Source organism: Xenopus laevis, chromosome 9_10L (genome assembly GCF_017654675.1).
Source record: "Xenopus laevis strain J_2021 chromosome 9_10L, Xenopus_laevis_v10.1, whole genome shotgun sequence".
In the NCBI taxonomy this organism is placed as follows: Eukaryota; Metazoa; Chordata; class Amphibia; order Anura; family Pipidae; genus Xenopus; species Xenopus laevis.
This window is the reverse complement of record NC_054387.1, coordinates 135,504,345-135,524,482: the sequence shown is the minus strand read 5'-3', so window position 1 is coordinate 135,524,482 and position 20,138 is coordinate 135,504,345. Positions and strand designations below refer to the sequence as shown.

Below are 20,138 nucleotides of genomic sequence, written 5' to 3'. Positions count from 1 at the left end.
AGGGGATTAATGTGAATTTGAGGTTTAGACAATGCAGGGGCCAGTTAATCTCTGTAGTGATACCATTTAAATCTTACATATGGTAATCAGACACAGCAGAAAGACTTTGATGTGGAGGGCCACATGAGGGGGGGTCGGCCCGCGGCCCGCCAGTTGGACAGCCCTGGTATAGTCCATAATATATTGTTATACACTGTGCAACTCCCTGTCTCTATTATATTATACACATTATACAGACAGTGTCCATTTACTGCTATGATATTCCAGAATGGCAGCTGTAGGTTTGTTTTCCTGCAAATTAATATATGATCAGGTGCAGGGAGTTGCAAGGGAATAAATGCAGCAGTTCTGTGACAATTGCTGGTCAGGTGCTGGGAGTTGCAAGGGAAAATGCAGCTGTTGTGGAACAGTGTATGATCAGGTGCAGGGAGTTGCAAGGGAATAAATACAGCAGCTCTGTGACAATTGCTGGTCAGGTGCTGGGAGTTGCAAGGGAAAATGCAGCTGTTGTGGAACAGTGTATGATCAGGCGCAGGGAGTTGCAAGGGAATAAATGCAGCAGTTCTGTGACAATTGCTGGTCAGGTGCTGGGAGTTGCAAGGGAAAATGCAGCTGTTGTGGAACAGTGTATGATCAGGCGCAGGGAGTTGCAAGGGAATAAATGCAGCAGTTCTGTGACAATTGCTGGTCAGGTGCTGGGAGTTGCAAGGGAAAATGCAGCTGTTGTGGAACAGTGTATGATCAGGTGCAGGGAGTTGCAAGGGAATAAATACAGCAGCTCTGTGACAATTGCTGGTCAGGTGCTGGGAGTTGCAAGGGAAAATGCAGCTGTTGTGGAACAGTGTATGATCAGGCGCAGGGAGTTGCAAGGGAATAATTGCAGCTTATGTTGTAGAATTGTATAACATATAATAACAGATGTGGGGACTTTACAAGGGAAAACCCAAAAGACATTGATTGCTGTTTGTATAGAACATAATACTGTGTATAAAATGACGATGGTATTTACACTAACTGCTCATACACATTGTCCCCAGAAAATATGTTTTATTTATACAGCTTTTCCCCTAATTCTAGCAGGGCAAGGGAGAGGAACACGCAGTGAAGAGAGGGTGCAGGTGGGAGGAAAACAAACAGGACAGAGAGGGGGTTAAATGAACAGGGAGGGGTTAAATGAACAGGGCGGGGAGAGGTTAGATGAACAGGGCAGGGAGGGGTTAGATGAACAGGGTGAGGTTAAACGAACAGGGCGGGGGAGGGGTTAAATGAACAGGGCAGGGAGGGGTTAGATGAACAGGGAGGGGTTAAATGAACAGGGCGGGGAGGGAGAGAAAGAAACACTGCAGGGAGGGGATGGGGGAAAGGAGGTCAGACAGAAAAGTGTAGAACAGAGAAGGGAAAACAATCAGTAAGGGGGATCCAATGTCTGCAGGGAAGGACTGAGTGTGACATCACAGACACGCCCATGACTCCTCCCCCAGGGGCAGTTTCTCTGTTACTGAGGCAGAAATTGCGGGCAAGTGCACAGCCTCATACTGGAAAGTGCTGGAGAAGAAGCAAAGGGAAGGGATGAGCAGAGGTTTCACCCAAAAGCAGGTAATAATATAAAAACTATTTCTTCTACTTCACTTTATTTCACGTGGTTTGTGACAGTATCTGCTAAATGTTCTCTTTACTGGGAACAAACTGGCCAGACACCAGCCCCAATATTCACTGAACCAGTGTGACCCCCGTCTGTGGCTAATATGGGGGCGCAGTCCCTTCCTTATACTACGTGTCATTCCACTGCCAATTATTCAATTGTGGGGGTGTCTGATTTATTCTATTATAATTCATTCGTTTCTACTTGTTGACTCACCGTGTGTCTGTTGCTACTTGTGTCCTATTGATTCATTACTGATGTTCTCTTACATAAAGCAGACGAGGATATTCTTCTAATTGATCAACTGCCCCTCCCCCATCTCACCCCTCCATGTATATCATTCACTATAGGGGGCACATTTATTAAAGTCCATCAATTTCAAGTACAGGAATTGTATCTGTGAGTGTAATGTATGGGGGGAATTCACAAGAGTGGAGAGAGTAAAAAACTGGAGTAAATAACTTTCTCCATATTCACAAACAGAAATCCGACTAAATTCCGCCACTTTTCATATTTTAGTGAAATAAAGACACTTTACTGACACTTTTTATGAATTTGTCTTTCAAACGACATAAAAATGGCACAAAAACGATATTTTAAAAAATGGAGTAAAGCTCAGAATAATTCTTCCCCATGTGTCACATCAATTCTAATATAATACACAAAAGCCATGAATATCCTGTAAATTATATCCTTATAAACGGTGAGTAGTGATGTCATCAGTTATAAATGGTGAGTTCTGATGTCATTTCTGTCACATGACTCACTAAAATTTGTGTATTATAATAAATAAAGTACCCCCAGTTGTAAAATATGAGGATATTAGAAGTTACCTCGAAGTTCCATGACCTGTATAAAAACACTCGGCCTTCGGCCTCGTACTTTTATATGGTCATGAAACTCCTCGGTAACTTATAATATCCTTATATTTTACAAGAGGGGGTACTTTATTCACTATATAATACACAAAAGCCATGAATATCTTGTAAATTATATCCTTATAAACGGTGAGTTCTGATGTCATCGGTTATAAACGGTGAGTTCTGATGTCATCAGTTATAAACGGTGAGTTCTAATATTTCACATGACTCACTGAAACTTGTGTATTATAATAAAGTTCCCACAGTTGTAAAATATAAGGATATTAGACTTTACCTCGGAGTTCTATGACCTGTATAAAAACACTCGGCCTTCAGCCTAGTAATTTTATATGGTCATGAAACTCCCTGGTAACTTATAATACCCTTATATTTTACAATGGGGGGTACTTTATTCACCATATTATATAAAAACTAAACCCCCCAAACAATGTAGGTCTCTATAAAAAGATATAGCATGAAACAGCTCATATGTAAAACCCTGCTTCATGTAAATAAACTAGGGATGCACCGAATCCAAGATTCAGTTCGAGATTCGGCCTTTTTCAGCAGGATTCTGCCGAATCCTTCTGCCCGGCCGAACAAAATCCGAATCCTAATTTGCATATGCAAATTAGGGGCGTGGAGTTAAATCGCATGACTTTTTGTCTCAAAACTAGGAAGTAAAAAATGTTTTCCCCTTCCCACCCCTGATTTGCATATGCCAATTAGGATTTGGATTCAGTTCAGTATTCGGCCGAATCTTTCCTCAAAATAGTGGATTCGGTGCATCCCTAAAATAAACCATTATCATAATAATATACTTTTCTTGTAGTATGTGCCATTGGGTAATCATAAATAGAAAATTGCCATTTTAAAAAATAAGGGCCACCCCCTGGGATCGTAAGATTCACTGTGCACACAAACATACCAAACATGTTACTTCACATGAGTCAATTAACAGACAGAGTTCTGTCTTTTGCTTCCACACTTACTGTTACAGTTAGAGCTGCAGTATTTCTGGTCAGGTGATCTCTTCCTGTTGCAGTTAGAGTTGTAGTATTTCTGGTCAGGTGATCTCTTCCTGTTGCAGTTAGAGTTGTAGTATTTCTGGTCAGGTGATCTCTTCCTGTTACAGTTAGAGCTGCAGTATTTCTGGTCAGGTGATCTCTTCCTGTTACAGTTAGAGCTGCAGTATGTCTGGTCAGGTGATATCTTCCTGTTAGTTAGAGCTGCAGTATTTCTGGTAAGGTGATCTCTTCCTGTTACAGTTAGAGCTGCAGTATTTCTGGTCAGGTGATCTCTTCCTGTTACAGTTAGAGCTGCAGTATTTCTGGTCAGGTGATCTCTTCTTGTTACAGTTAGAGCTGCAGTATTTCTGGTCAGGTGATCTCTTCCTGTTACAGTTAGAGCTGCAGTATTTCTGGTCAGGTGATCTCTGAGGCAGCACACAGACCATCATGAAATGGTGGCTCAAGGCAACAGATGTAAAAGTGCAATATTTACTTAAATATATATTCCAGTTTGGTAAAATTCTTTAATATGCCACTTAATATGATGTAAACTGTCTGTATTCATTTTGGAGGTATAGTTTTCCTTTAATAGGGATTAGCATTTTATAGTCAGGGCACAAGTTTGTGTCTAACCCTATAGGTGTAAAAGCCTCATTCATAAAACAAGTAAAACACTGATTAAACAAAATTAAGTGTATTTTTGTCTATGCTGATGAACCAACTCTACTTGTCTACTCCTGACCTCTCTCCTTGTGTCCTTTCCCAAGTTACAGACTGTCTCTGTGCTGTCTCCTCCTTGATGTCTCACCTGAAACTGAATCTAAAACAGAACTCATTATATTTCCTCCTAGATCTTCCCCTGTCCCTCAGATATCACTCACCGTAAACAACACCACCTTTCATTCCACCACACAGGCTGCCTAGGAGTTATCTTAGACTCTCATCTGTCTTTTTCACCAACATCCAAACACTTGCAAAATCTTGTCGTATTCAACTGCGCAACATTGCTCGAATACGACTGTAGCGCTATAGTAAACTGACTTGTGCTAGGGCAGTTTTAGCTACTTTCCTTGGTGGGCTGAGACCACAGATGAGCTCTCTTTCTCAGGGGTAAGTCCTCACAACGCGGTGGAGGCAAGGGTGTAGTGTAACTGTAACTGGGTGCGATAGCACAATGATGGGCGCCAGTAGTTCTTTAACAGTTGAACAAAGAACGTATTTATTGAACAATAGCACATAGATCATTTAGCACATTGATCCACAATGGAGTATAGAACATACACAGCAGCATAAAGGAAGCATATACTCACAGCACGTATAGGCTGAATCCCCACAGGCTAGGGAATATACAGCAGAGAGTAAGTTGACAGCATGTGATGGGTATTGCCCAGTTTTCAGGATATCTTCCAGTGGCAGACTAGGGGAACTCCTGACATCCCTATCTCAACACTTGGTTCCTTACTCTGGGTCAGTAATACCCTGGGATCTTAATCCCTCTAATCTCCTCGGCGGAGCCTTGAGCTGCTCAACTAAATAACCTCTCTATCACTCCTAGAGTGATCTATAATTGAGTATAGCTGTCTAATTACTAAGGCCAAGGCGCCTAGGGTCAGCACTACCCATTCCCTTCCAGCCTGCTTGGTTGGGCTAAAGTAATGGACCCAGAGCACATGGTTCCTAAACCTTTTATTCTCTGGCACAGTGCCATCTGGTGTACACTGTGTGAACTGCAGGGGTTACATAAGCACAAGGTCCCCATAAGGACCCACTGAGGTGTCCATATTACTAGGGATGTGCCTGTCTGTAAATTGTAAGGGTGTCTTAAGATTTTCACATCCCTACACAACCATATCTCAGAATCAACTAAAACACTGATTCAGTCTCTCATCATCTCCCGCCTTGATTACTGCAACTTACTCCTCACAGGTATTCCAACAAGTCACCTTTCACAACTCCAATCTGATCTAAATGCTGCTGTTAAGGTGGCCATATATACAGGCAGATTAAAGCTTCTGGTATTGGTCCTTTAGACTGATTCGGCAGCTTATCTGCCCATGTGGGGGGGCTCCCGACGGGTCCTCCCGATCGAGCCCATTCGTAGTATTGTAATCCGAAGCATTCGGCCACAAGGCCGAACGTTTGGATTCATCCGATATCACTCAGCCATTAGCGGGCATATAGGGTTAAGATCCACTCGTTTGGTGACCTTGCAAAATGAGCAGATCGTATAGTGTATGGCCACCTACAGACTCATCTATCTCACCACTAGTTGTAAACTCTGACGTGTAGGAACCTCTAATCCTACTGTAACCTGTAAACCTTTGTTTGTTATTTATCATTTGTTTCTGTTCATTATAAACTAAGGCAAAGCTCTGCATAACTTGTTGGCGCTATATAAATGATGATTATGAGATCTGTATCAGGGGCTTTGCTGTACCCTGTAATGTTTTGGTTTTATGTGTATTGCAATCAGCACACAAGACACAAATCTGTTCAGTCTCTTTTACTCTCCTACTTCCTTGTTCCGGGAACTACATTCAACAATCCCATATCCATGTGCTAAATGGAGTGATATCATGACTCGTAAGCTCCTTCCTCTGCCAGTCGCCCCCTTTCCCATAAGCTCCTTCCTCTGCTTATAAGTGATCCTGTTAAATTGCTGTATATGGTGTTTGCTTTGTATATTGGAGGTTTTTGGGGGGTCCTGTAGACTCACTGTGTACTTTGTATAAAGTTGTACTGATTGATAAATCTGAATTACCTGTAAGCCCCTCACTGTCTCTCCTCCCCACCAGTATGGATCCAGCAGTAACGGAAGAAATGGTAAAGGGAATGGAGAATTTCCAGTTTACTATGGGCCATATTGAGGGGGTATCACTGCCGAGCACCCTCTGTGATGTCTGGGACTCTATATGTAATTTCCAGGCCCGGGAGGACGACATCCTCATCGCTACCTACCCCAAAGCAGGTAAGTGACCAGATCATCTGAATCAATATCTGTCCCTTTCCGTTCCTTTATTCAACATGTTGAACTACAACTCCTAGCATCAGCCAGATGGGTTAAGGCTACTGGGAGTTGAAGTACATATATGTATAGGGGTCTCGAGTTGGCTATACCTGTGGTACCAGAGGGCTCATTCACTTATGGCTCTTACACACGGTCGTTTTTTCCTGCGGCCCCTTCACAATAATTGTGTCTTCTCCTGCGCTCCCCTGCGGCTGAACAGAAGAAATCACAATGCCAGGAACAGCCGTGTGTAAGAGCCCTAAGTGAATGAGCCCTCTGGTACCACAGGTATAGCCAACTGGAGACCCCTATACATGTATGTACTTCAAGTTCAAGCTGCAGCTGCTATTCACCATCTTGCTTGCCCACAATGCACCTGGTTATCCTTGGGTGATCCTGGTGTCCTGAGGCTGAGCTCTCCTGCTAAAATAGAGTGCAAGAAGCTGTGTCCATCTTTGTATGCGGCTTTGCCTACCTGAGCATTAGAGTGAAGTCCTAACCATGGGCAGAGGCACAAGTGCTAATTGGGAGCACTTTTGTGCCTCTTGCTGCTCTCATGGCCCTGTACTGCTCTTAGGGCCCGTACTGCATGCTGTGAATGGAGTTATTGTTTCCAGCCTGATGTTGGGGAGAATGGAGCTCATGATAAGGAGAAACTCTTGTGACCCATCAACTGAATCCATTGGATACCGAGTGCATTGGACTGGCTGGAACTATAGGCACAACTACAGCACCAAACACACTGCATGAGTTTTTGTGTGATCTGTTGAGTACAAATGGTCAGACTGTGCCATTCTGTACATGGTGCAACTCCCTGTCACCCTCCCAGCCCAGAGGATGGTCCCCATGGGAATAAACTCTATTTCCTCTGTACAGTGATATGGAGAGAGGCAGGGCCCCATTAAATGTTGTCAAAAGAAAATGAGACCAATAAAGCACACAAAGGGTAATTATATCTTCCCTATGTAGAACAGAGGTTCTGGGAGGTTCCTTGCATCGGGCTTATTTAATGGGATTATGCCATGATTTTTATGTTATCATTTTCCTAGAAAACGGAAGGGGGGATGACATCAGTCCAAGTTTACGCACAGCAGTAAAGAGAGGCTGATGTTTATCAGAGCACAAGTCACATGGCTGAGGGCACTTGGGAAAGTAAGGAAATAGCTCTCATCAAACTTCCAAACGAAATATGAAAAAAATCTGTCCTGAATCCCTTTAACTCCCTGTCACCAGAGCAATTGGAATCCAGTCTGGCTTCAGTTCAGCTCACAGCCGAGCCCAGGGGATATTATCCCCAAAAACACAATGGGAATTGGGTGTATTACTGAGATCAGGTTTATCGGCAGAACAAATGTTTAGGCGTCAATTGTCTGCCTGGCAACACATCGTTCTGCAAAAGAACAGGTTTCCCTTTGGGAATATTTAGAGCAGAATGTACAATGATGGTGGGATCTCACTCAACCTGCAGTTTCAGTCTTGCCTTAGGACTCCATTGTTCTTCAATGTCAGTCCATGACCTTATTTATCTCCTCCCATAATTCTTGTATCCTTGTATTATCCCCTAGGGTTGCTCTGATTTCACTATGGGTTTGCTGAACCAAAGAGGTCCAGTAATGGGAGAGTCCAAAAATAATATTAACCCTGTGCATTTCCTCTAAGCCTACACAGGTGTGTTTGTGTCTGTACTGGCTGTAAGGCTGGTAATGGAATGGTCCAAGAAGAGAAGGAAAATCAGTGTAGCTTTGTCCTTAATCTGTACAGGTGTGTTTGTGTCTGTGTGTAGGGACAACGTGGATGCAGGAGATCGTGGATCTGATATTACAAGAGGGAGATGTGCAGAAGAGCATGAGGGCCCCAATTTTTATCAAAGTGCCCTTCATAGAGATAGTACCACCGAAGCCCATGCCATCAGGTAATAGGCACTGTGCATATCGCTCCTGGAGTCCTGTAAGGGATCATGGGAACTCACCCTGAATACCACAGGGTTCTGACCTATAGATTAAGAATTCTTGCTCTATCATGATATAAAGAACAAGGAACATTGACCTGTAGGAGGAGTATATGGAGCAATAGGAGGAGTTATAGACAGATGGGTATCAACTTCGGCCGAGCCCCCCAATAATTAGCCATGGAGTCAAATATAAGGAGGATATGGATTAATAGGAGGAGTATAGTGCAAGGTATATGAGCTAATAGGATGAAGTATATGAGGGGTTAATATGGAGCAATACATTAGACAGAGAGGGAGTTATAAAATAGGACAACAACGCCATCCCGTACATAACAGAGGTTAACCACTATGGCACCCACCACCACAACAGCCAATAGGCAGGAGTTTTACTCACGGCCACGAGCAGCGGTAAACTATACTGGAGCAATAGGAGTGAGTTATAGGGAGAGTTATATGGAAGCAATAGGAGGAAGTAATAGGGAGGGTTATATGGCAGCAAAGTAAGGAGGAGTTATAGGAGAGGTGTTAGTATGCGGAGCAAGAATAGGAAGGAGAGTTATAGGAGGTTTATATGCGAGCAATAGGAGGAGTTTAATAAGGAACAAGCAGAGACTACCTAATGGCCCAGCAATAGGCAGGCCAGTAATAGGGGAGGTGTAAGAAATTACCTGAGTCCGCGGCGGCGTGGACCCGGCCGCCACGCCAGCCCGCGCTCCCTTCTCCGTCGGCTTCCGCGGGTCCTAGTCGCAGCGCCGGCGCCGCACATTAAGCGCATTATTTAAAGGCCGCAGGCGCGCTGACGTCATACAAAGGCGCGAATTTCAAATGTATTTAAAGGTACAGTTTTACTTTATGCATTGCCCGCGATAGGATATTGTTTCCTGGTGCTTCTGAGCCTTGTGCTATATTCTGAACCTGTTTGAATCCGGTTTTTGACCTCTGCCTGTTTCCTGACGACGCTCCCATCTGAATCCTGACCTGTGCCTGTTAACCGACTACTCTATTGCCTGAACCCCTTCTGCTTGTTACCCGGTTTTAACCCTTTCCTGCCTGACGATCCTTGCTATCTGCCTGCCTCGACCCAGCCTGTCTGACTATCCTCTCTGCCTCATCCTTGCCTGTAACCGTGATCCTCGGCCCAAAAGACTCTAGATACCTGCCGTGCCCCATTGCCTGCCAGAACTCTAGCCTTGCCCACTCATAAGTCCAGGTGGCACCCAATACCAGAACTAGAGCCAAGCACCGTGGTCAGAGCTCTCTTCACCAGTATGTGTGACCACTTTTGGGCTTCGGGAAGGCCCTCCGCCTACTGGGGTGCCACCTGGACTTATGAGTGGGCAAGGCTAGAGTTCTGGCAGGCAATGGGGCACGGCAGGTATCTAGAGTCTTTTGGGCCGAGGATCACGGTTACAGGCAAGGATGAGGCAGAGAGGATAGTCAGACAGGCTGGGTCGAGGCAGGCAGATAGCAAGGATCGTCAGGCAGGAAAGGGTCAAAACCGGGTAACAAGCAGAAGGGGTTCAGGCAATAGAGTAGTCGGTTAACAGGCACAGGTCAGGATTCAGATGGGAGCGTCGTCAGGAAACAGGCAGAGGTCAAAAAACCGGATTCAAACAGGTTCAGAATATAGCACAAGGCTCAGAAGCACCAGGAAACAATATCCTATCACGGGCAATGCATAAAGTAAAAACTGTACCTTTAAATACATTTGAAATTCGCGCCTTTGTATGACGTCAGCGCGCCTGCGCCTTTAAATAATGCGCATGCGCGCCGCGCGCGCACTAGGACCCGGAAAGCCGACGGAGAAGGAGCGCGGCGGCGTGGCGGCCGTCCACGCCGCCGCGACTCAGGTAATTTTCTTACATTACCCCCCTCTCTAGGGGGGGCCACTGGACCCCCAGGCCTTCCCAGGAAACTTAATGTGAAATTGCCTCCTGAGGCGGTCAGCCTTGATGTCATCAACTGAGACCCAGGAGTTCTCCTCAGGACCAAATCCCTTCCATCTAGTGAGGTACTGGAGTTTGTTACGTACCAAACGGGAATCAAGGAACTCCTGGATCTCAAATTCAGGCTGACCGTCAACTTGCACTGGAGGAGGAACAGAAACAAGGCGGGTGTTAGAAGCAGGTTTTTAGTAGCGAGACATGAAAGGAATCAGAAATTTTGAAATTAACAGGTAACTTAAGACGAACAGAAGAAGGGTTGATAACAGAAGTGATGGGATATGGACCAATGAAACGGGGACCCAATTTTAGGGAAGGAACTTTCAATTTAATGTTCTTGGTGGAGAGCCACACCAAGTCTCCCACCCTATATTGGGGTGCCTCCCTGCGTCTCCTATCAGCAGCCCTCTTCTGAGAGGATGTAGCTGTCTTAAGAGAGTTGTGAACTTGTGACCAGACTTTAGAAAACTGTTCGACAGAGGAGTTGGCAGATGGAACAGAGGAACCAGACCCTGAAAAAGAAAACGCCTTGGGGTGCAACCCATTAACAATAAAAAACGGAGACTCCCCAGTGGAGGAGTGTGAAGCATTATTGTAGGCAAATTCTGCCCAGGGTAACAATTCTGCCCAAGAAGACTGATTCTCAGAGACATAACACCTTAGAAACTGTTCTAAGGTCTGATTTACCCTTTCAGTTTGCCCGTTGGTTTGTGGGTGATAAGCAGTAGAAAACGAAAGATTAATCCCCACTAAAGAGCAAAATGCTCGCCAAAACTTGGAGACAAACTGAACCCCTCTGTCAGAAACAATATTAACAGGAAAACCATGTAACTTGAATATGTGCTGAATAAAAAGCTCAGATAAGGTTTTAGCGGAAGGGAGATGTGGAAGTGCGACAAAATGACCCATTTTGCTAAATCTGTCCACGACCACCCAAATTACTGTTTTCCCCTGGGACGATGGTAAGTCCACTATAAAATCCATCGAAAGATGGGTCCACGGTCTCTCAGGAATAGGCAGGGGAATGAGTAATCCCTGGGACAAATTTTTAGAAGATTTAGAGCGTTGGCAAACAGGGCAAGAGTCTACAAATGATTTTACATCTTGCTTGCAAGTTGGCCACCACACACTTCTGGACAACAAAGATGTAGTTTTACTTACACCGGGGTGTCCTGCCATTTTGGAATCATGAACCTCTCTTAACACCTGTTCTCTGAGATTTTCAGGAACAAAAAGCCTCCCTCAGGAGTGTTGGAGGGAGCATCATTTTGAACAGAGGACAATAAGGAAGAGAGGTCAGATTCCAATGTGGCTACAATACATTCACTTGGGATAATAGAAGGATTATCATCTAAGTCAGAACAGACTGAGTCGAAGCTCCTAGAGAGAGCATCTGCCTTGATGTTCTTTGTACCGGGTCTAAAGGTTAAAGAAAAATCAAACCTGGTGAAGAACAGAGCCCACCTAGCCTGTCTAGGGTTTAATCGCTTAGCTGACTCAATATAGAGCAAATTCTTATGGTCAGTATAGACCGTAATCTGGTGTTTAGCCCCCTCCAGTAGGTGCCGCCATTCCTCAAAGGCCCACTTGACTGCCAACAATTCACGATTCCCTATATCATAGTTTACCTCAGCGGGCAGGAACTTCCTAGAGAAGAACGCACAGGGATGCAATTTGTTGGTAGTCGGGTGCCTTTGGGAAAGAACCGCCCCTGCTCCTACCTCAGAAGCATCTACTTCCACAATGAAAGGTAAAGCAGTATCAGGATGCCGTAGAATTGGGGCGGAACTGAATTCCCTCTTGAGGGTTTCAAAAGCTTGAATAGCTTCAGGGGGCCACATGCTGGGATCAGCACCTTTTTTGGTTAAATTTAGTGATGGGCGCCACTATGACAGAAAAGTTTTTGATGAATTGCCTGTAATAATTTGCGAACCCCAAGAATCTCTGGGTTGCACGCAATGAAAGGGGTTGAGTCCAATCCAGGACAGCTCTCACCTTGCCCGGATCCATTTCAAGACCCTTAAAAGAAATGTTGACCCCAGAAATTGGACAGAGGTTACCTCGAATGTGCATTTCTCTAACTTAGCATACAGACAATTCACCCTTAACCTACGTAATACCTCACAGACATGAATGCGATGTTCGCAAAGGTTTGCAGAAAAAATTAGTATGTCGTCAAGATAAACCACAACATATACCCCCAACAGGTCACGGAAGATGTCATTGACAAATTCCTGAAACACTGCTGGGGCGTTACATAGACCAAAGGGCATTACGAGGTACTCATAGTGGCCATCCCTGGTATTGAAAGCAGTTTTCCACTCGTCCCCCTCCCTGATCCGTATGAGATTGTAAGCTCCCCTCAGGTCTAATTTGGAGAAGATTTTAGCATCCTTGACCTGGTCAAACAATTCAGAGATAAGGGGTAAGGGATAGCGGTTTTTCACAGTGATCTTGTTCAAGCCCCTATAATCAATACAGGGGCGTAAACCACCGTCTTTCTTGCCTACAAAAAAAAAACCCTGCCCCCGCAGGGGAACTGGAAGGCCTAATAAACCCTCTATCAAGGTTCTCTTGAATATACTCTCTCATTGCCTGGGCCTCAGGCAATGAGAGGGGAAAGGTTCTGCCTCGAGGGGGAGATGATCCCGGAAGCAGATCAATAGGGCAGTCATACTGCCGATGTGGGGGTAGTGTCTCAGCTGCCTTTTTGGAAAATACGTCAGAATAGGCAGTGTAGGCAGATGGTAACCCCTCAAGGATGGTATTACCCACTACAGATGGAGTACACACCCCACTACAACCAGAACCCCACTGAATAACCTCCCTAGAAACCCAATCTATCAGAGGGTTATGCCTCTGGAGCCAGGGTAAACCCAGAATGAGAGGACAGGAAGCTCCCTCAATGAGGTACAAAGCTATTTCTTCAGAATGCAGATTACTTATACACAAGGACAGGTTGATGGTCTTTTGGGAAACCACCCCAGACCCAAGGGTCTTTTGTCTACAGCAAGGATTCTCATGGGCGGATTAAGGGCAACCAGAGGAATTTTGAATTTTGCAGCAAAAGCCGCGTCCAAGAAATTACCCTCTGCCCCAGAATCAATGAAAGCCGACACTTCGATAGTGCCCGTAGGCCAGGTCAATTTAACTGGTAATAGAACCTTAGAGGCAGATTGGGGAGAGGAAACGCCTGCACCCAAATGGAGCTCCCCTTCTCCATTTAAGCTTGGGCGTTTCCCGGCCTCTTGGTGCATTGATTGAGAAAGTGACCCTTCTCCCCACAATAAATACACAGCCCAAGGGACCGCCTGCGTGCCTTTTCCTCAGGAGTAAGGTGTGAGATGCCTAGCTGCATAGGCTCCTCCTGAGGTTGAGACACAGAGGGGTTTGAAAACTTAGCACTATAAACATGTTTATACCCAACATAAGTATCCTGTTCATCCCTATTCACCCTTTGTCTCCTATCTATCTGGATGGCCAAAGACATAAGGTCATCCAGACTGGAAGATAGGGGATAGTTAACAAGGCTGTCTTTGACAGATTTGGCCAGACCAATGCGAAACTGACTCCGTAGAGCCGTATCATTCCACCCCGTTTCCACCGCCCACCTACGAAACTCAGTACAATAAGTTTCCACCTCCCGTTTACCTTGGCGTAATTTACGAATCGCGGAGTCGGCCGAAGAGGCGCGATCCGGGTCATCGTATAGAATAGCCATAGAACGGAAGAACTGGTCTAAAGATAAACGGGCAGGATCGGTGGCTGGCAGTCTAAAGTGCCCAGATTTGGGGGTCACCCACTAATAGGGTCATAACGAATCTGACCTTTTCCTCATCAGAGGGAAAAGAATGGGGGAAAAAGCTGAGGTACAGCTTGCAGGCTTCTTGAAAAACAAAAAACTGGGTTCTGTCCCCACCGAACTTGGCAGGAAATGCGATCTTGGGTTCCTGGGGGTCTGGATGTAGAACCCCTATCTGGCGGGGAACCCACAGAGGATGTAGGAACAGAACTAGCTGACTGCTGCGAGGGTCCCAGCTGGCGGGTTTAGATTATGGAACCCCTGGAGCAGATAATTTTGCTTTTGCTCCTGGTCCTCCATTCGTTGCAGCAAAGTAGTAAGCAACAGATCAGTGGATGTTGGGAGAGGAGCAGCAGCAGCAGCAGCTTCAATGTGATCGTCGTCCTCCATGGCCCGTGATAATGTCACGGCCGGCACCCAATACCAGAACTAGAGCCAAGCACCGTGGTCAGAGCTCTCTTCACCAGTATGTGTGACCACTTTTGGGCTTCGGGAAGGCCCTCTGCCTACTGGGGTGCCACCTGGACTTATGAGTGGGCAAGGCTAGAGTTCTGGCAGGCAATGGGGCACGGCAGGTATCTAGAGTCTTTTGGGATCCGAGGATCACGGTTACAGGCAAGGATGAGGCAGAGAGGATAGTCAGACAGGCTGGGTCGAGGCCAGGCAGATAGCAAGGATCGTCAGGCAGGAAAGGGTCAAAACCGGGTAAACAAGCAGAAGGGGGTTCAGGCAATAGAGTAGTCGGTTAACAGGCACAGGTCAGGATTCAGATGGGAGCGTCGTCAGGAAACAGGCAGAGGTCAAAAACCGGATTCAAACAGGTTCAGAATATAGCACAAGGCTCAGAAGCACCAGGAAACAATATCCTATCACGGGCAATGCATAAAGTAAAACTGTACCTTTAAATACATTTGAAATTCGCGCCTTTGTATGACGTCAGCGCGCCTGCGCCTTTAAATAATGCGCATGCGCGCCGCGCGCGCACTAGGACCCGGAAGCTGACGGAGAAATGGAGCGCCCGGCGGCGTGGCGGCCGTCCACGCCGCCGCGACTCAGGTAATTTTCTTACAGGAGGGTTATATGGAGCTATAGGAGGAGTTATAGGGAGGGTTATATGGAGCAATAGGAGGAGTTATAGGGAGGGGTATATGGAGCAATGGGAGGAGTTATAGGGAGGGTTATATGGAGCAATAGGAGGAGTTATAGGGAGGGTTATATGGAGCTATAGGAGGAGTTATAGGGAGGGTTATATGGAGCCATAGGAGGAGTAATAGGGAGGGTTATATGGAGCCATAGGAGGAGTTATAGGGAGGGTTATATGGAGCTATAGGAGGAGTTATAGGGAGGGTTATATGGAGCCATAGGAGGAGTTATAGGGAGGGTTATATGGAGCCATAGGAGGAGTTATAGGGAGGGTTATATGGAGCCATAGGAGGAGTTATAGGGAGGGGTATATGGAGCAATAGGAGGAGTTATAGGGAGGGTTATATGGAGCAAAAGGAGGAGTTATAGGGAGGGTTATATGGAGCAAGGGGAGGAGTTATAGGGAGGTTATAGAGGCATGTCTTTGGAGTGATTATGAATCTTCCTCAAATTGGGATGCCACATTTTTTAAAGGGGATGTATAACTAAAGGCTACATTAGATTTACAAAATGGGAGCATGCTTGCAATGTTCTTAAAAAATGAATAGAATCTATAATTGGTTTATAAGAAATTGTGTTTCTTTTTAAGTCTACGAGCTAGATTACAGAATAGAGTGTTTGCTAAAATAACCAATATATCCCCTTTGTGAAGACTGAAATATTTCAATTTCTTTGGTATAACTGTTGTTCTAGGTGTGGAGTTGGCACAAAAGATGGCATCTCCTCGTATCCTAAAAACTCACTTCCCAATTAATCTGGTTCCACCCTCCTTTCTGGAGAAAAAGGTCAAGGTAAGTTATTCTCCTACTATTCTATATGATCCCTCACTATAACTCTTCCTATTGCTCAATATAACCCTCCCTATAACTCCTCCCATTGTTCCATATACCCATCCCTATAACTCCTCCCATTGTTCCATATAACCCTCCCTATAACTCCTCCTATTGCTCCATATAACCCTCCCTATAACTCCTCCTATTGCTCCATATAACCCTCCCTTTGCTCCATATAACCCTCCCTATAAATCCTCCCTTTGCTCCATATAACCCTCCCTATAACTCCTCCTATTGCTCCATATAACCCTCCCTATAACTCCTATTGCTTCATATAACCCTCCCTATAACTCCTCCCATTGCTCCATATAACCCTCCCTATTACTCCTGCTATGGCTCCATATAACCCTCCCTATAACTCCTCCTATTGCTCCATATAACCCTCCCTATAACTCCTCCTATTGCTCCATATAACCCTCCCTATAACTCCTCCTATTGCTCCATATAACCCTCCCTATAACTCCTCCTATTGCTCCATATAACCCTCCCTTTGCTCCATATAACCCTCCCTATAAATCCTCCCTTTGCTCCATATAACCCTCCCTATAACTCCTCCTATTGCTCCATATAACCCTCCCTATAACTCCTATTGCTTCATATAACCCTCCCTATAACTCCTCCCATTGCTCCATATAACCCTCCCTATTACTCCTGCTATGGCTCCATATAACCCTCCCTATAACTCCTCCTATTGCTCCATATAACCCTCCCTATAACTCCTCCTATTGCTCCATATAACCCTCCCTATAACTCCTCCCATTGCTCCATATAACCCTCCCTATAACTCCTCCCTTAGCTCCATATAACCCTCCCTCTTGCTCCTCCTATTGCTCCATATAACCCTCCCTATAACTCCTCCTATTGCTCCATATAACTCCTTATCTTTCTGTATATAACTTCCCATTCATTATATTATGTTTCATGCAAATAATGTGCCCATTATATATAGTGTTACAGTGACTTACCTGTATGAATATGGATTTGTTTCATCCCTCAGGTTGTCTATGTTGCCAGAAATGCCAAGGACTGTATGGTTTCTTATTATTACTTCCAGAAGATGAACAAGATTCTGCCAGACCCCGGAACCTGGGATAGTTATTTTTCGGCATTTCTGGCTGGAGATGGTGAGCCAGATATTGATCGGTGAAGCCCATCGGATGGCCCCACACACTGGCCAATAAGCGGCCGACTCGGTCTGTTGGCAGCTTTAATCGGCCCATGTATGGGGGCCTTTATATAACAAAACCAAAGATCTGATTGGTTGCTATGGGCAACATAACTGGCGATGTTTATCTCCAATGTTAATAAATACACCCCCCAAGTGATTTGTTTAAATTTTAACCACGTTTCTTTTTTTCTCGCAGTGCCCTGGGGCAGTTGGTTTGACCATGTGATTGGCTGGTGGAAAGCTGTGGACAAACACCAGATACTCTTTATCTTCTATGAGGACATGATCAAGGTGAGAAGGTTGATCCGCTTGATAATATGAATAGTGGTGAGCGAATGTGGGATATTTTGCTCCTCCAGGGAAATTGCATTTGGCAAATGGCTGAAAAAAATGTTGAAAAATTAGCAAAATGCATTGAAACCAATAGGTGTGTTTTCACAACTTTTTTTCCATATAAAACAGGTCTTTTTTACTCACTCCAAATGCTTTAAAGTCAATGGATGTTTTTTCACAGTGTTTTCCTCAGTGAAAGTGGCGAATCTTTGTTGTGTTGCACCAAAAATTTAGACAATGGCAAAACACGAAACTTCACCACAAATCCTACCCGGTGAAAAAAATGTGCTCATCACCAATTGTGACCTCCGAGATTAATGGGCAGATTAAGTCGAATTTATGTGAATTTTTATTTTTTCCTCTAATAAATTTTAGTATACTCCCAATTTGAATGGGAGGCTATTTAAGAAAAAATTTGAGTTTACTATTCGATTGAATAGTTCCGAATTCCAATCGAGTTTTTCATCCAAAAAAACTTGAATGTCAGGAAGACAACTAACATATTCTTATAGTTCAACGGACCTCTGCCATTGACTTGTACATGAACTCGGCAGGTTTTAGGTGACGAATATTCATATTAGAACTGTTTCCATGGTCGAGGGGTGATAAATCCAACACGAGGAAACTTTGGGCGACTTCGGATAACAAAGCGCTCCAAGTGCCATTTTGCAGGCAATTTACATTCTAGCCGGCGGGAAGGCAGTTCGGAGACATTAGTCGCCCCGAAAAAGAAGAGATTTGTCGCCGGGCGACTAGATCCCCAAATCGCAGCATGTGTCTCTGCACTAAATGTTTATCCTAATTTATTGTAGGACCCAATGCATGAGATACGGAAAGTCATGAAGTTCCTCGGGAAGGACTTATCTGATGAGGTTCTGGAGAACATCAAATATCGCACTTCCTTCCAGGCAATGAAGGAGAACCCTATGTCAAATTACACCACACTACCCAAGGCTATCTTTGACCAAACCATATCTCCTTTCATGAGAAAAGGTATGGATATATTTTGTAGAGAACAGAGTTTATGCTGTAGACCAGTGATCCCCAACCAGTAGCTCGTGAGCAACATGTTACTCTCCAACCCCTTGGATGTTGCTCCCAGTGGCCTCAAAGCAGGGGCTTATTCTTGAATTCCAGGCTTGGAGACAAGTCTAAATATTGTTCACGGCTTCAAAAGGTTGGGGACCCCTGCTCTAGACTGATCAGCTTCTGGGTCATGTTTATAAGCTAAAGCGTCTATCCCTCTTTCTCCGTCACATTAATGTCACCTAGAAATAGATTTTACATCACATTCTCTGAATCAGGTGATATTGTTAATAGTAAATACTTGCCTCAGTACCTTTTTAGATGGTCTGCATATACTAGCAAACATCATGTGCACTAGATTGGACACTTAAAAAATTTAAATGTATGGACTGAACATGAGATGCCCCATATTGTTGGGTTTGCTTGGCCTCCTTGAAATACATGGGTGGCAATTTGACCTATTCTAATGGACAGGCCAAGAACACCGTTTCCATCACCTTCCCTTTGTAAATAGTCAAACATACAATCATTGTGTAGAATGATCTGTTTTACTCTACTAACTTTCTCTTCTTTCCATGATCACCTCCCAGTCTTTGTGTTAGGGGTAGATCTGAAATGAAAAGGATCTCTAGTTTCATTAGACTTTTATTATTAGGTTTTATTGTTTCTTTGTTCCAGGGACTGTGGGGGATTGGAAAACCCATTTCTCGGTGGCACAGAACATTATCTTTGATGAGGAATACAAGTGGGTTAAAGTTCTGCACTGAACTCTGATAGAGAATGAGATCTAAGGACTGACTGGAGATTCCCTTCATCATCTTCACACTGGGGACAACCTGTGCCCACAAGATTGTACAGAGGAGCAAGAGGCACACGAAGCTCAATAACAGATTTTCCTATTATTTCTATTTCTTGGTGGCACCTTTTTACACAGGACATAAGGAACCTATTAAAAAAAAAAAATTACAAGTATCACCTATTCACATGATAATATATATTAGGGAGAATCTGCTCATATACATTAAGTGACTATTAAAACCAGTATATTATAGGGCCATATCAAGGCCTCTACAAATCTCGTGTTAATTAAAAGTTTTTAAATATGTGCAAAAAGCTGCAGAACCCTTCAATTAAAATGTATCATTTTAGTGTATCAAATGTGACCATCTGTGAAGGCTAAAACCAATGAGACTCAGAAACCAAAGTGCAAAAGTTACAAATAAATCTCATTATATCAACTTAAACTGGCTCCTGATTCTTCAAAACGGCTCACTCTCTTTCTTATAAACCACAGCCTATAGAACAGACCATATACTCTCCAAAAATGTTTTCTCTAGGTTGGAAGCAACTGTATCCCACACATTTACTCAAAGGTAACTCGCTAGAGCAGGGGTCCCCAACCTTTTTCCACCCGTGAACA

The 20,138-nt window shown here is 44.5% G+C and overlaps 1 protein-coding gene across 2 annotated transcripts; it reads left to right on the top strand.

Annotated features, from left to right (window-relative positions):
• The first annotated feature begins 1,337 nt into the window (after positions 1-1,337).
• LOC108703830 (sulfotransferase 1C4) lies at positions 1,338-19,962 on the top strand. Of its 2 annotated transcripts, XM_041576960.1 has the most exons (8): positions 1,338-1,596; positions 6,308-6,480; positions 8,303-8,431; positions 16,052-16,149; positions 17,189-17,315; positions 17,556-17,650; positions 18,505-18,685; positions 19,397-19,962. In XM_041576960.1, the coding sequence occupies exons 2-8, from the start codon at positions 6,309-6,311 to the stop codon at positions 19,483-19,485; spliced, it is 891 nt and encodes a 296-aa protein (XP_041432894.1). In that variant the 5' UTR covers positions 1,338-1,596; position 6,308; the 3' UTR covers positions 19,486-19,962. The 2 variants fall into 2 exon arrangements, with proteins under 2 accessions (XP_041432894.1, XP_041432895.1); XM_041576961.1 differs by lacking the exon at positions 8,303-8,431 and having other exon boundaries at positions 1,340-1,596.
• Positions 19,963-20,138: the final 176 nt, after the last annotated feature.